This window comes from Pygoscelis adeliae, unplaced genomic scaffold, assembly GCF_000699105.1.
Source record: "Pygoscelis adeliae isolate BGI_AS28 unplaced genomic scaffold, ASM69910v1 Scaffold57, whole genome shotgun sequence".
Classification (NCBI taxonomy): Eukaryota; Metazoa; Chordata; class Aves; order Sphenisciformes; family Spheniscidae; genus Pygoscelis; species Pygoscelis adeliae.
In genome coordinates, this window is record NW_008825615.1 from 528,323 (window position 1) to 544,658 (window position 16,336).

Here is a 16,336-nt window from a genome sequence, read left to right on the forward strand (position 1 = left end):
AGATTTTGAGACGTTAAAGTCTTCCTTCATACTCGAGATTAACTTGGATGCTCCAGTCCTTGTTTTTCCCAGCTATATCACTTAGTCTAAGAAAACATACTACTTTTTCCTAGAAACTTTGTCTTACCTTAAATCAGACCTGAATTAAGTTCATAGTGTTTATCATGAAAAATGTGATTTTTTTTTTTTTCTTCTGTAATACCTGTAAGTAATTGCAGTTAACTAACTTACCTAAAAAGGCTTATTATCCGTGCAGGTAGCTTATAATACTGCCATGAGGATCTTCTACTTGGAAAATCAAAATATACTGAACCATGTTGCAATAATTTTTTTAGTAGGCTTTTTTTGGCAAGGGTAAATTATAGTCCAAAAGGACATGCAAAATTGCTTGCAGTAAGAAATGATGTCTTGGAGGCATATTGCAAAAAGGAAAAAAATCCCCCTGTTTTACTGTACATTTGTAAATTAATAACTTAATAATTTACGTTACATACATCTTCTCAGAAATAGATGAAAGAAGAGACAGAGCAGGTCATCCTGATACCAGTTAAATCAGCAGTCATCAGCCAGGGACTGGAAGTAACTAATGTTTTTTTCCTATGCAGTTAGCATTTAATCATATTTGCTCTTTCACTTGTGCCCTACATAATAAAAATTCATCATTCAGGACAGTAAATGAAAAGATGCTTTCTTTCTGTAATAATAATACAGCAATTTTTATCAAGAATTCAATTACTTTTTCCCACAGTCTATAAGAAAGATATATTTTTGCAAGTTGCTCATCACCCAGGCCTCAGCTTCTTTGACTTTTTAGAGAGTGTGTCACCAAATCAGTTAATAATTTCAAGTAAAGTCTAAAAAGCAGGCATTAGAGAAGAAGAGAGTAGGAATACCAATAGCACGTGAAAAGCTTGCAAAATGGTTATATTGAACCAAAAATTTTGTAGAAGCAGCTCCTAAGATGATGATGCTTCCTGGCCCTCTTCCTCAGCCCTTGCGCAGGCAAGCAAGTGGGTCTGGCTGCATGGTACTTCTTGGGGTGTTTGTAAACTCAGATGTGACCGTACCCCAAGTGCCTGGGAAGAAGGGAGCATTGCTAGTGTCCCATGTGTTTTTAGTAGCTGCATCAGGTTTATATTGCCATGGACATCATGGCTGCTCAGGAGAAACTCGAACACTAGTTCTCAACCTGGGACCTGTTGCTGTGAAGCAGATGCTATGTGTGGAGCAGAGGCATCTCAGAAGGTTTTTTTGTTCCTAATCTGTTTGCTGGCTGCCCTCTGTTTCTTAGCATCGTCCAAGTTGCCATCATCCCAGTGCGTTCCCACTCCCCTCCTGGCGGCTCCAAGAAAAGTATGCTTCCCCTCTCTAAATTTGGGAATCAGGATAAATGGTGTTAAAGTTTAGAGAAGGAAGAAGGGGAAAGGGGGGCAACGTATTGGAGGGAGATAGTAATCTTAAAAAGCCTGTACAAAACAAAACCAAGGGGCAGCTGAGTGCTAAAGTCAGAAGTAAAGGAAAGAAAGAGGAATTGAGAAAGGAGTTGCTGGAGGAGATGTGGCACTTCTGAAGTGAGACAGAGTACCCTGATAGCAAAGCAATGATTTCCCTCATAGAGAAAGGAGCCTGATGGGTAAGGATAATGATTTTTTTTGAGTAGAGTAATACACCAGAAAGACAGGGCAGCTTTACTGCAAATGCCTTCTAGATTACAGGTGCAATAATTAGTATTACAGTGTTGGTAGTTGGTATTAAAAGGTAATAGTCCTTTCTTTTGTCACACCCAGGAAAGTACTTCAACTGCATTTCTTAATACTTTAGAATGCAGAATACTTCATTCTTTGTTTATTACTACCTGAAGAATTTCTGTAAAAGAAATTTAATTTAAAAGTTCATATAATGAATACACTGAGGGCCTTAATTTTATCATGAACAGAGGAGCTAAATCTTGCACTATCTGTGCAGGTTTCGGAAAGAAGAGTGAAGCATTCAGTAGAGTTCATGAAGTCTCTGACAGCCTTCCTACCTTATTTTGGGTGGTAGGTTTGTTCGTAGCAGGCGGGTGTTCATGTGTTCTGCTGGTGGCTCTTGTGTCTGGGTAGATGGCAGCTGGGTGCATATCACTCCCAATTCCAGGCAAACAATTTGTTGTTTGTTACGGGCTTCACTTGCAATCTGCATATAGTTCCCCAGGAACCCATACCTAAATGGCTTGTAGACTGTAATTCAATAATTTCTGTGGTTGTGCATGATTAATTAATAAAATGTTTATTTTTAATAAATCATTAAAGTGGTGTGGGGAAACAAGAAGAAAAAGAAACCAGCTGGAGCGGTCTGCCATACATATGGCTAAGAGTGCTCTTTCATGATGCCTTCCCATGGAGGATCTTTAATAAGAAGGTGGGAATTTTCATACTGATTATATCTCTGATCCACGTAGGCAAGTGAATTTTATATTCTTTACTGTTTTATTTTGAAGAGAAATTGTTAGTCTTCTAGATATTTTTATTATGCACCTGCGTGTTCAGTCCCTGTTTCTCTTGCACAGCAGGGCAGCGTCAATGAGCTGCAGTCTAATTATGTGTTTTGTGATGAAGTATTTATCAGATTTAAATTCTCCCTCAATCGGCATAATTCAATCACCCCTTGTTCTTTTGTTATGAAAGAAATGAAATACGGATCACCTGATCAGTCTGTGGTTTGCCCTGCATTGTCAAAAGGATACTGGTACCAACTGATTTACTCAGGATACCTTATGCTGTGCTTCAGAGTGGTTTACAGTATTTTCTTTGAAAAGCTTTTGCATCCATAATTCATCAGATTTTTGATATATGGTAGAGTCACCTCCATGGGATACAGAAGTGCCTTTTCCATATTGCAGAGGAATTCTCTCTAAATTGGGCCAACCTGCAGAGTGGCCTGTTTCCTTTTACTTGGAAGTGTTAGCTGCCAAAGTCTGGGACTGCCGTGAGGTCCTGCCACCACTGGTGCGGCATGCAGGGCACTGGGAAAACCAGAAAACTGTTGGAGCAGCTGTGCTGACAAATGAAGGGCAGAATGGGGGAGACTATAGCCAGATGAGACCACCCCATCACAGCTTTCCTGCCAGTTCTTTGTCACGGGTTTTCAGCAGTGACAACCTGTGTTAAAATTGCTGAATATTTCAATTTCCAGCTCTGCTCTGATGATTTAAAATAGTTGTGTGGGACAGCAGTTTTGTTTTTATTTTTTTTTATTTTAAAAATAGAAAGACCAGGGACAAAGGAATGACAAAACCTCATGTGGAAAGAAAGTTCAATGAGCTTCAAAGTCAAGCCTTTGAATGTTAGGAAATAGCAGAGTTCTAGTTGCCGGTTTCATATACATTATGATACATTCCTTAATTAAATGGGTAAGTACCTTTCCCTAATTCATACACACAGGAGCAGGTATCTTTAACTGCAGAGGAAAGTAATGCTAAGGTTGTAAGGGTGATTGTAAGTATGGCATCAGCTTCCTTTCAAAGTGATGAACTTTGTAATCTAGCTAGAGTTGCCAGCCTTTGCTTCATAACTTGCTTCATCAGCAGCCTTTCTCTGTTCATGACTTTTTCAGATTACTAATAAATATATTAAAGTCTGTTACGTAAATTGAATAGTCACTTGGCCTTTGCCAAGATGAAAACTGACCATTTATTCTGCCTGTCCAGTCTCTTAATCAGGATTTGATCCATAACAGTAAGTAGCCTCTTCCATATAACAGTACTTACTGCCTAGTTTTATTTTTTTAAAAATAAATTACTGTGGAAGACTGTAACAGAAGCCTTTTGGCAGTCTGAATCGATTATGTCAGTGCGGTGCCTCTCCTGTCCCCCACTACTTTTTAAGCACTCTTTCATTAAAATGATCAAAAGAGAGGCAGATGCAGCCACAGTGTGAATGCAGGGGATGTGCAACCTCCTAAGTAGCACTGCCATGCGTGGCCAAGATAGGCATGCTGAACAATGCTGTGCTAAAGGGTAGGACTCTGACAAGTTTGCAGAAATTACCCTATTTGGGTGTTAAAGATTGACTTTTTTTTTTTTTTTTTAATAGCAATTCAGACCCTCCATATTAAGAAGCGTCAGAAATCCTGGGTATGTTGCATCAGGGTTTGGTGATTTATTTCACCTTAATTATCAATATATCTCCAGAGCTTTTCTTTTAGTACCTCTATTTCTGCAGGTAACTAAAAAAAAAGTGTTCCTGACTAGGTGCCTTTATTTTTTCAGTGGGTACAAACAAATCCACGAGCTTTTCAGCAGTCTTCCTGTCTTCCTTAGTTGCTCTTTGTATTTCCACATGATCAAGTGAATCTACTGAATTTTTTTTACCAGTTTTGGACTTGGATATACTTGAGATTTTTTTGTCATTATCTCATTTATTTCTTCTATATCTTATTTGCTGTTAGAAATCTTTTTTTCTTAAGTAGCTCCTGAGACACTTAAAATGTCTTTGTTTTGACTTCAAAATATCTGTAATTAGGCTTCTTGTTTTATTGAAGTCTCCTGATACAAAGCTTCATGTTGTGGTGTCAATTCTTCACTTAGTTCTGGGTGTTGAATTTGCTAGTATTGTGGTCTCTGTTGTATTTGAAAAGATGGCCAAGGTGAAAGGACCCTATGGGGTCCTAGACTACAACATGGATTTACAGTTTTCCAGTGAGTCCGCTGCAGGGCTGCGTGAGTGCTCTTGCTTTGTAATATGTGGATAGATCTGGGCAGAGTTGCAGCACAGCCTGTGTCAGGCAGGTCTTTCAGCAAATTGGGAATAGTTCCTAACTCCTGTCCTGTATTTCAGTGAGATGAAAGGGATGATATTCAGATAGAAAAATTGACGTTTGCTATCAGAACTAGATTCTAATAGTGAAATCTCTCAGACCATGTAATAATCTCCCAAAGGAAAAGGCAAGCAGCCTCATTTTTCAGATAATTTATGGCCAGCCTGGCCAAATTGCTCATTATACTACAGGGAATAATATTCCATTGGTGGAGGAATGGGCATAATTATTTAATGGGTACTTTTTGTTTCTACTTACTTCTCCTTTCTACTTTTTATGGATAAGTTGTATGTACATGTAGGCAAAATGCTTCTTTATGTGATTTGCCTGTAAGGCAAAGCCTGGACAAACATGAAAATATTATCAGCGTTAGACATAATCGCAGCAAACAAAAGGAAGTGCTTTTGGAAACATCTGATGTTGTGGTTTTATTTATAAAGTGCAAGAATGTTTCTTGAAAAATCTCCCCGTCTCTAGCAAAGCATTCTTGTACAAACACCCTCCCAAAAAAACCCCAACAGCCAAACACTTGCTCAAAAATAATGCAAATTAAACCCTCCTAACTCAAAGGAAACCTTGATATTGGTCAGTTTATTCTTTTTGACCATGATCTAGAATCGCTTGCAGACCATTACCTCAAATATGAGGTCACTTCGTTTTGCAGTTTCGAGCACTCTAAATGTAATTTTTATTGGGTTTGGTATATAACAGTGGTGACATTATTCAGTGGAAGTCTGTCTTTCAGGGATCAGTTACTTCCTAGTTTCCTACTGTCAATAGTCAATGACAGACAGTGATTTACTGTAGGGAGTGAGGTAGTTCAGTGAAGTCTTTCTAGTATTATGCACAGGAGCTTTTCCTATGAAGGGCAATTAGCACATAACACTGATATTTTTGCCTGAGTTGCACTTGTTTCAGAAAGCAGCATGCTTGTTAATACGACTAATAACGCACACTGTTGGAGTACTATTGTGGGAAGGCGGAGGGTGTTAAATTCAAGCCTGTAGTTTGTGCTATCGACTGCATTTTTCCCCATGAATATTACTTAGAATACAGTTTTATGTTAATTGCCGCCACCATTAACTTGGCTTGGGATATTCTGCAAATTCAGAATTCACTGAACAAAAAGGTTTTGCTTACGTTTCTGTGGGTTTTTTTATTGCAGTGATGAATTTAGCATTGTAAAATTATTTACAGTGTCTGTTAAAATTGTTTTTTAACACTTGATTGTATCCCTTCCCAACCTTTTTCCCCTCTTGAGTTCAAACCCAGGTTTTTTTGCATCTTTACTATGTAACCAGCTGTGCATAGTATCTTCCAGTTCCCTCATAGCTTTTTTCAATTTGTGCTCTAATTTGAGGAAGAATGTCCTAAATCAGATATACAGTCTATTTGCCTACTCTTTACCATGATGATTATACTAGAATAGCTCATATTTATCCATGAAAAAAGTTTTCTTGCATGACTGATGAGTATAAAATTTTGCTAGAATATTTTCATAGCCTGAAAAAGTGGTTTGATAAATGCACGGTAGAAAGCAGGAGAGCGCTCTTCTGTCTTGCCTGTGAAGCCCCTGCTTTGCCATTGTCAGTATTCTGCATGCAAGGTTCACTACTGCTTCTGTGAACTGTCAAGTTCTTTGGCTCTTTATACTTTTAGAACAAAATGAAATGCATCTTGTTTGCAGACCATATATGCATGTCAGTTTAAATTCACAAGCTTATCTATGCACTGGTATTAGCCTTTTCCAGAATTTGTATTGGATCCTTTTATAGACTTATATATTTCATAATACCTAGCATAGTATTTTCACTATGTTACTCTTACATTAGTCTGCAAAATAAATCAATGAAATAATTAATGATTTTTAAAAAAATTGAATGTAAGAAGTTAATTCTTTTGACCCTGACATCAATTTTTATAATTCTCTATTTATGCTTTTCTGGTTTTCTTCTTGCTTTTTCTTTCAATTTCATATTCCTAGAAAGTACATAATTAGAGTTGAAAAGCAATGGGGAACAATTATCATAAGCAAGAAGCAAAATATAATTTTAATGTCACTGTAGTGGAATCCAAGTTATGGTTCAAGAGACTACTTAAGAAACTGCTTCTCTTTCCGTGCTTAAGATCGTGCAGCACAGTGCACAGTTTTCCCTCACAGTTGAAGTGAACACAGGATAAATACAGAATATTTGATATATTCTTAAGATGATATCAGCTGCATCATGTGAATATGGTGTCTTTTCTGCTGTGTCATGATGCTTTATTTTGCTTATGTCATCATGTGCAATAATGACATACTGGGATAATTTCTATAAATTTTGTATTCCATTGTATAAAGAATTATGTATAAAAGTTACCTTTATCTTCAAAGCTATATCTGAAAAACATTCAAATAGTGTTTGAAAATACGGTTCTTGAACTTACAAAGCTGTTGCTTCTGTTCTCAGGGCTGTTGTTCATCTCTGTTTGTAACTTACAACAGTCATTTCTGCCTAAAATGTGCAAATGCATCCAGAGCGATTTTGAGAGACAGTTAAAAGCACATATAGAGTCTAACAGTGGAATTCTTTGTATATGATTATCACACAAAAGGTACATTTTAAAATGAAATGTAAAAACATTCAGACCACAACTAATATTAATCCCTATTATATAGTTACTTTAAATATGGGAGTTTAGAGTGTGAGTTCACAGATTTTCCTAAAATTTTATCTGACTGTCCAATTTGTACTTCAAACAGGTTCTATTCCATTTTTGGCCTTAATCAGCCACTAATGTGTATGCTGAGATGCTCTTAGCAATAAAGATACGGGTGTGCGCAAGGGACAGTAGCCCCACTGAGTGTCACGATTATTTTTTCTTTCCGTTTTGCTTCACATCTATTCCACTCTTGATACACGTCTTCTCAGGATTGAAATCTTCTTCACCAGCAACCTCTGTGAAGACTGCAAATATCTTTCCACAGCATATGAAGGATGAAGTTGTTAGATCAGATCCCAGCCCCATTGTAGCTACTTATTGCTGCTTCTGTCTGTAAAGCGGAAGTAGTCCATGTATCTTAATCCCGTTGTCTCATCAGTGGAATTGGTGTTCCTGTTTAATCATACCTGCTAGGGTGAAATCCCTTCCAGGCAGACACCCAGGGTGTTTCAGGTGTCAGTCCACCATTCAGATCAACCAGAAAAAACCCTGTCTGATCTGGAGAGAGTTCTTTCAGGTAGGAGAACACACCACAGCAGGAGCTGCCCCCCATCCTTTGCTGAAAGCAGTCAATTCCATCTACACTGTCATTAGAAGTACAGGTACGCACAGCCATCAAGCTGAGTTTTGGAAACTTCTGCAGTCTTTCAGGCACTCAAATACTTTTCTGATTATGCGGTATAATAATGAAGTTTTATTACATCTAGAAAAGCTTTGGTGGCAGGCTGTAGCACTTATCGAGCTCTTATAAACAAACACAAACTCATCTAGAGTCAGGCTTTTTGGTGGTTGCAAGAGCTAGCAAAAGAAATAGGCAACAGGCAAGAATAAAAACAGAAATACAGAATATAGTGACTTGATTTTTGTGGAGTGATTATTCTTCAACCGTGATGTATGTCAAGTTAAATTTTAGGATTGCCTAATACAAATACTGCAAGATACTATCTGATAAATTGTCATCAGTTCTGGGATTTGGTGAGTGTTCTTGTGGAAATTTAAGGAAGAAGTTACACGTTCTGTTTCATAGGGGTAGTGAATAACTGAAGCATTGCTATAGGCAGCTCTGCATGCCTACCACTGCCTGTTTCATGGCAGCGTTCGTCCTGAAAAACCAGACAACTCAAGCCCATATGTCTGTTCATTGGTCCTTGTTTTCCTTCGGCACATTCCACCTTTCCAATGCCAATTACCTTACCTCTTTTCAGCCCTTCTACTGCACACATTGCATTTTTCACTCCCTGCTTTCCAAGCCTGTCTGACCTCTGTGTTGTTGGCTAGAGCTGCAAGTCTCAGTCTGTGTTCCTGCACAATATGCCACCGGTCTTGCAACAGAGCAAGCGCAGGAGCTGCTGCCTCGCACAGGAGCAAGTTACCGCGTTCAGCTAATCTGCAGTAACTTGCTCCTGTGAGAGGTAGCGGCTCCTGGCTCCACCCTGCTCCTTTATTTCTCTGCATGCTCCTTTCTGGAAACCTCCTTCCATAGTCTCCACAGCAGCTCTAGGATCCAGGTAGCCCAGAGGGAAACTTCCAGCTGGTTTGTGTATGACTGGTCAGAAGTTATGTTTTCAGCTCCACAGTTTGCATGACCCTGTTTGATAGCCCGGGCAGATTTTCAAGGCAGCCCTTGGGGTCTGAAGGGGTCAGCGTTTGGGGTTCAGATCAAGCTGAAGTGCTGTTCTCAAGGCATACCTCCCAACAAGACATGGAGGAACTATTTGACACCTACTTTCTGCCTTCACAAAGTACTACTTAACAGCTGGAGCATTGGTGTTGTCGGTGAGCTGTGCCTGAATTTTTGTCGAGAATATCTTGAAATACCACCTTCATCTTAACAAACAGCTCTTAGTGAGTTAGCAGGAACAGACCGTGTGTAGAGAAGAGGAAGTGATCAGGCTTCTTTGGAATGTGCTGCCCTCATAAAGTCCATAGCCAAGGGTCGCTCTACTTCCCATGGCCAAAGGCGGTAGGAAGGAGGCAACGGTACTGGGACTGTCCCAGCCCCCAAAGCAAGGTCAGCTGTGCTCGGGGAGGGTCAGCTCTGTGGTAAATCGGTCCTTGCGGCTCCCATAGCCCTAATCCACCAGTCTTCTCCAGCCCAGAGCTCCGCTCCAATGCTTTCCAACCTTGAGGGCTGCTTTGTCACTCCTTTATACCTCTCATCCCTCTTGTGTTCCACATTCCCTGCTGTCTCACTCCGCCTTATTCCAAGTTTCCTTTCACCCAGGCCCTTAATCCTGCCCTATATTTATTTGCATTTACGCCCCTCACATCACTGTTCCTACTCCTTTTTCTTGGATTGCTGTGCCTGACCATGCCCGCTCCCACAGTCAGCTTCCCCCAGAGGCATTTGGTGCCTGGCTCTTGCAGCTTGGATTTTGAAAACACAGGTATGTTTTGCATCCCAGAAAAGGCCAAATCTAGGATTCTGAAGGCAGAAAATAGGGCATTTGGTGGTAACTATATGGCAGCATTTCCTTAGTACTGGAAAGGCCTTTAAGACCTTGACATTGTACTGGCAAAAGTCAGAAATAGTTCGTCCTGATACTTTTTGGGTTTTTTATGCTGTTTGCGTGGAACATAACGATACAGCCCAAATAGGCATATATCCACTTGGATATATGAACAGGAGTAGGGCGAGTGTAATGTTATGTTATGGACAGCACATCTTAAAGAACCACAGCTTCTTGGAGTGTTTTTTTTCCTTCTGCTTACAGAAAAAAATGGGAATTGTGTTGATAATGTATTGAATGGAAGAGACTACAAATAAAATGCATGTCAATCTGTAAGCTAATCAGCTGTAATCAGTTGAGGCAACTTTGTATATTGCTACATATTTTCCAGTAAAAGTAAATATATGTACTGAAGTGCCAGTAGGCATTTGCATTTTTGACAATTGTTTCTCATAATTTTAAGGTAATTATTTGAATGTGAAATTCAAAGATGCTAATTGTGCTGTGAAACTGTCACCACTGTTTCATAGGCTGGTGTTGATTTTGGCCAATTACAGGTGCTGTCCAGCTGTTAGCACGGTTAGGTGTTGAGTACCGCTGATGGTGTTTTGAGAATAGAACTGTGCGAATGTGAAATTAGGTAAGAAATAGAAGACTGACATTTTATAAGAGGGCATTGGAATAAGGAAACACATAAGTGCTTACAACCAAACCTGCCTACCATTGGTAAGTTTTCAAAGGCAAGGGGTAATTAGTTGAGAGCATTAGGAGAGAATATCTGTATTGATTTAGCCATATTGGTTTATGGTATAAAGTTAATTTTAGGTACTTAAAAAATGCAGCCTGGTGTTGTGGTAAAGAAGAACTATAACAATGACTACATATAATTTGAACTTTCTGATAGGTGAGGAGTGCCTCTTAGTAGTAATTTAGAGATCAGTCATGCTTAGTTCCTATGGGTGAGATGGAGATTGGCACGTACTCCTCTATCTCACCTCTCTCCTCGATGGCACATCATTTTTTTGATACTGCCTCTGGTGACTACTGAGGGAGCAGTAACACTCTTGCAGTAGCTTGGCCTATCCGGAGCCTCAGCAGTGACTCTTGCCCAGTCTGGTTATGTCTCCAGACTCTTCTGCATGAGCTCAGTCTCTGAAATATGGAGATTAATGCTGACATCACAGAATCATAGAATGGTTTGGGTTGGGAGGGACCTTAAAGATCATCTAGTTCCAACCCCCCTGCCATGGGTAGGGATACCTTCTACTAGACCAGGTTGCTCAAAGCCCCATCCAACCTGGCCTCGAACACTTCCAGGGATGGAGCATCCACAACTTCTCTGGGCAATCTGTTCCAGTGTCTCACTACCCTCACAGTAAAGAATTTCTTCTTAATATCTAATTAAATCTACCCTCTTTCAGTTTAAAACTGTTGCCCCTCCTCCTATCACTACACTCCCTGTTAAAGAGTCCCTCCCCATCTTCCCTGTAGGCCCCCTTTAAGTACTGGAAGGCCGCTATAAGGTCTCCCCGGAGCCTTCTCTTCTCCAGGCTAAACAACCCCAACTCTCTCAGCCTGTCCTCATATGGGAGGAGCTCAAGCCCTCTGATCATCTTCGTGGCCCTCCTCTGGACCTGCTCCAACAGGTCTGTGTCTTTCTTATGCTGAGGGCTCCAGAGCTGGGCGCAGTACTCCAGATGGGGTCTCACCAGAGCAGAGTAGAGGGGCAGAATCACCTCCATTGACCTGCTGGCCACGCTTCTTTGGATGCAGCCCAGGATACGGTTGGCTTTCTGGGCTGCTAGCACACATTGCCGGGTCATATTCAGTTTTTCATCCACCAGTACCCCCAAGTCCTTCTCTGCAGGGCTGCTCTCAAAGAGAGCTCAAGAAAGACTCTGAAGTAAAAGGGTTTATACTAGTTATGAGATTTGGATTTTTTTATTTGCTTAGACCATTTAGGGGGAGAAAAAACAAGTATTTCAGGGCATTAAATTATGATCGTATTGGGATGCTCATTTCATGACTGGCTTTGTGTGTTGGTGATATAATTTTGAACTTCAGAACTTGAATCTTGAAAGCCAAAGAAACAAAGAATGCAACCTTTTATTTAGCAAGGGAGAGTTACAAATAACTTGCCATTCCCTAAAAATTTTCCTAACATTGCATTGAATTAACATTGCCTTTTTGAAGTGATTTGTGAATACAAATAAAAAATTATAAGTAAAATACTTTTCAGCCAAGGCAGTCATAGGTGAATAAATAGTAATAAGCTTGTACTTTTGTGTCAGTCTTATTAAGGAAGGCAATTCTTGCAGTACGTTTGTGGGTTTTGGGTGCACATCAGTGATGGCAAGTTAAACAGTGTAAATTGCTGCGTGGTCTTCTGGAAAGATTCATCTTCAGGTTCCCTAGATGTTCATTACTTCCAACTAAAGCCATCCTAAAGACTCAAATTTTTAACGGTTCTACATTTCTATCCAGTAACGGAAACAATGTGAAGAAGAATAACCATGTGGGAATAATCACACTGTATGTCTTCTCTTTTTTTAGACATAGAAATATGTCTAAAATACATATATGTATCTATTTCTATATACATATAATATGTAATACATACATTATAATTCCATATAAGCACTCAATGAGGTTGAAATGAGCATCCCAATACGATCATAATTTAATGCCCTGAAATACTTGTTTTTTCTCCCCCTAAATGGTCTAAGCAAATAAAAAAATCCATATCATACAAATATGTCTAGAAATACAGCTAGTGGGGGGTTTTTTGGTTTTTTTTGTTTGTTTGTTTTTGTTTTTTTTCTTTTCTGCCTTACAAAAATTATGTACAGTTCTTTCTAAGAATACTTTTTTTGCTTTAAGGTACCCCTCTCTCAAATGTCGTGACATACCCTGAATCCTTTTTACAGATTCTCTTTTAACCTTTTCTGCTAATTAATTTCCATATGTTTCTTTTCATTTAGAAAACCCTTAAATATTTTCCGAGTTTGCTTTACAGTCCTATGAGAAGATTTGATCAATATGCTGGCTTTTTCAGCTCTGAAGACCTGCATGCTGAATGAATTTGATTTATTGTGACTGAAAATGGGTTTGAAATGTTCATCCTGATTTCCATATGTCAGTACTGCAGAACCATTGCAAAATAGTACCGGTCTTCCCGACAGTCAGGAACACTGATGGGCAAAGGGAGGAAGCCACTTGCCTGTCTGTACTGTGACTGATCTGCTCTGATCCTTACTGGTCTTTCCTTCCTTTGGGTATTTCTGTCAATGTCCAGGAAATTTTTCTATGCAGTATCTAATTACAAAAGGATTTTTGAAGATGATACACAGTTCGACACCACTTCTTACTTTTGTTTTATATATGTGAATGTTTCGACTTTGCCATTTTGCCAAGTTCCACCAATTCCCACTGTTGGTGAACCGGTTTAAGGTCATATATATCATATTGTTGTCAGAACTGGAAAGAATCAAAATCATGCTAAGGTGTGTACATTGTGTGAACCGAAGGTCAAAACAATGATTTACTACTGTCTAAGCTTCTGTTTTCTTTTGTTTATGAAAATAGGCCTGGAGATGGTGAGATATTAGTTATAAAATGACAACCAGTTTATATCTAGAAAAAAAAATGTAACTCACTATGAATTAAAAGTATATAAAGTATATAAAGAAAGAGACATCTCAGTGTCAGACTTGAGCAGAATGATGCCTACATTCCTTCTTGTTTTCTGGTTATTTCTAGTTAGGGGGGAAATGCAATCCATATGTGAGGCCTTATTGCTAATGGGAATGGGATATAAAATTGAGGGGAAATACAAAATAGCAAACACTTTATAAAAATTTGGAGCTACTGAAGAGTATGATGGGTTTTTAATGTCCTTTTTGGTCAAAACAGAAACTCTTTCAATGGTCTGTCGTCGAAGAGTTCTCCTTATGGTGTGTCTGTACTTCAGTGCAACGCTTCTGGAGCCTCTGAAGTGGAGGGGATGACCACTGTGCCTTTGCTTAGCAAAGAGGAACATCGTGATTGTCCAGTTTGAACAGCACAGTGCTCTCCTAACCTTTTCACTGGCCAGTGATGTTCTTGTCTGCTTGTCGATAGCAGTGGCACCCTAATGCTTCTCCGGGATTTGGAGTTTGTGTAGTAATAACATTGACTTGCACGGTATCTGCAGAAATCAAACTAACTCTTTTCCAGAAGTACCAACAGTCATTTGAGTCAACTTATCCCACTGTCCCTCTGGATCTTGGTGGTGTACGCAACAACTTTATAAAGAGTTGAAGAGAACAGCAGGCACAAACTACATCTGGGGCTCTTTTTATTTAGGAAGCCATTAGACAATATTGCAAAGGTTCTCTATTATTTCTCTACTTGTAGTGATGTCATTTTTGTATTACTGTGCGTACCTTTATTTGTCCTAATCTGTTCTAACTCTTAGGCCTGCTGCTCTGAATTTGTGTTTACTAGTCTTTTCTCTTGCTGTCCCTTTGTCTCTAATGGTCTCTAATAAATAGAAAAGGCACATACCTGCCATTCTTCCCTGTTATTGAGTGACATCCATCACAAAGAAGCCTGTGAAATGATTTTGTTGAAGAGCTGCTTGCACCGTAAACACAACCTACCGGTGTGCATCCATCTTTAATGTGCATCTTTCCTTTTTTGTAGTAGTTCAAATAGAATTGTGTAATCAGCTTTGCAAAGGTAGCTCTTGCTGTCATAATGAAGCTTGTTACACTGCTAGGGTTCAGTAACAACTATTGGAGATGCAAAAAAACTTACGGATGTAAAGTGATATCTTAAAAGATTTTTTTCATTTTTTTAGGCTACTCACCCAGAATGTTGGTCTTCTTTATGTTGGAAACTTTGACAGACCTTTTGCACAAATTAAGGTACGATTAATAAGCCAGGGGGGTGGGGGAGGTGGCTATTTAAATTATTTAACTTATGTATGATTTAAGTCTTGATTTAGAGAACTTCAAGTTATCAATACAGCTTCAGGAAAAATAATGGGAAATAGTGCTACTTTGGTGATATTTACCATATTCTGGTACTTAACTTGTCAAAGAAGTTTAGTTTTTCCTATCATCTTTTATCATCTTCTGATTAATTTTGACTTTGGTTTAATTATCAGAAGGAAAATGTTTGGGGGTTAGTTTTTTTTTTTCCCCTCCTTCTTTAGGTTCCACTTTTGGAACTCTGTAATTCTTTAAGTGATCCTTGACAGGGAAGACACTGCAGTAAAAAGTACAGATTGTTTTCCCAGTATTATTAGATTTATTATGAAAGACTCATACAATTGCTGGAAAATCATTTGTCTTTTATGACTTACTCTTTCTTTTCCTTCAGTTGAACTATAATAGTTTCACATTGCTAATTGCCAGTTGCCAATTAGTTATTGTCATGTCACTTGCAAACAAAAATGTTTTACAAGAATATATGGACTGATTTTGATGAGTTTCATTTTCATTTTTCTTAGGACAAAGAGAGGGAAGCATTAGCAAGTCAATCATTACACTGGGATGTGGAAATGCGGTATCTGTTTTAGAATGCTGAAATGTTCCCATGTCCCAGATGATACCTGTAATTACTATGTATTCTGCACTCTTGGCAGTGTTGTTCCCTCCATCGTGAGCACATGCTTGTGCGTCTCAGAATTTTAAAAGCCTTGGTTTTGTTTTACATCAAAATGAAACTTAATTTCTAAAACTCAGATGTGTTCCTTTGCCATCCCTAATTACATTACTAAAGAACAGTATTCCCAACCGTATCTAGCTAATACTTACTTTTTCTAACTTAAACCTTAACACTGTTTTAAAATTACTTTAAAAGAACAGATACATGCTTTTCATCTTTCCTGTTCCTTTGCTCTCATCTCCCCAGTTCCTACCTGTATATTATTCAGTTTGGCTCATAATCAAACAATTTAGATGTTTCTTGCATGAAACCTTGTGTTGCAAGAAGTTTCATCACAAACAATCTTGTATATTTTTGGTGCTAACCCTTCCAGAATAGTGCTCATTTAAGTGCTTTATAAAAGTTCTCTCACACTGCTCTCCCCTTCCAAATGAGACCCCATTCCTGCCCTTGCATGCCCCATCCATTTCTAATAATAGGCAGCAAAATGGGGAGGTTTTCCCCATGGCTGGGAAGAGTTTGTAAGGTCACTGGGTGGATTGGAGAGAGAAGTGTATACTGCACTCGTTGTCAGCCGTTTGCAGTCAGCAGTGGTGCTCCTCCCATCACTTGCGGCCAGGGAGAGGCTCTTCTGCTCACAGGACAGCTGCAAAGCAGATGCTGTGCAGGATCAAACTGCAGGACTGAGTATCATATCACTAGCAAATGCTTAGGGACAGAGTGCAAAAACAGGA

General features: G+C 39.1%; 1 protein-coding gene across 1 annotated transcript in view; it reads left to right on the top strand.

The window, feature by feature from the left end:
• RNGTT (RNA guanylyltransferase and 5'-phosphatase) overlaps positions 1-16,336 on the top strand; it is a 186,347-nt gene that overhangs the window by 138,918 nt on the left and 31,093 nt on the right. Inside the window, exon 14 of the mRNA XM_009333215.1 lies at positions 14,791-14,857. Within this exon, the coding sequence (XP_009331490.1) occupies positions 14,791-14,857 (67 nt within the window). The remainder of the gene's footprint in view (positions 1-14,790; positions 14,858-16,336) is intronic.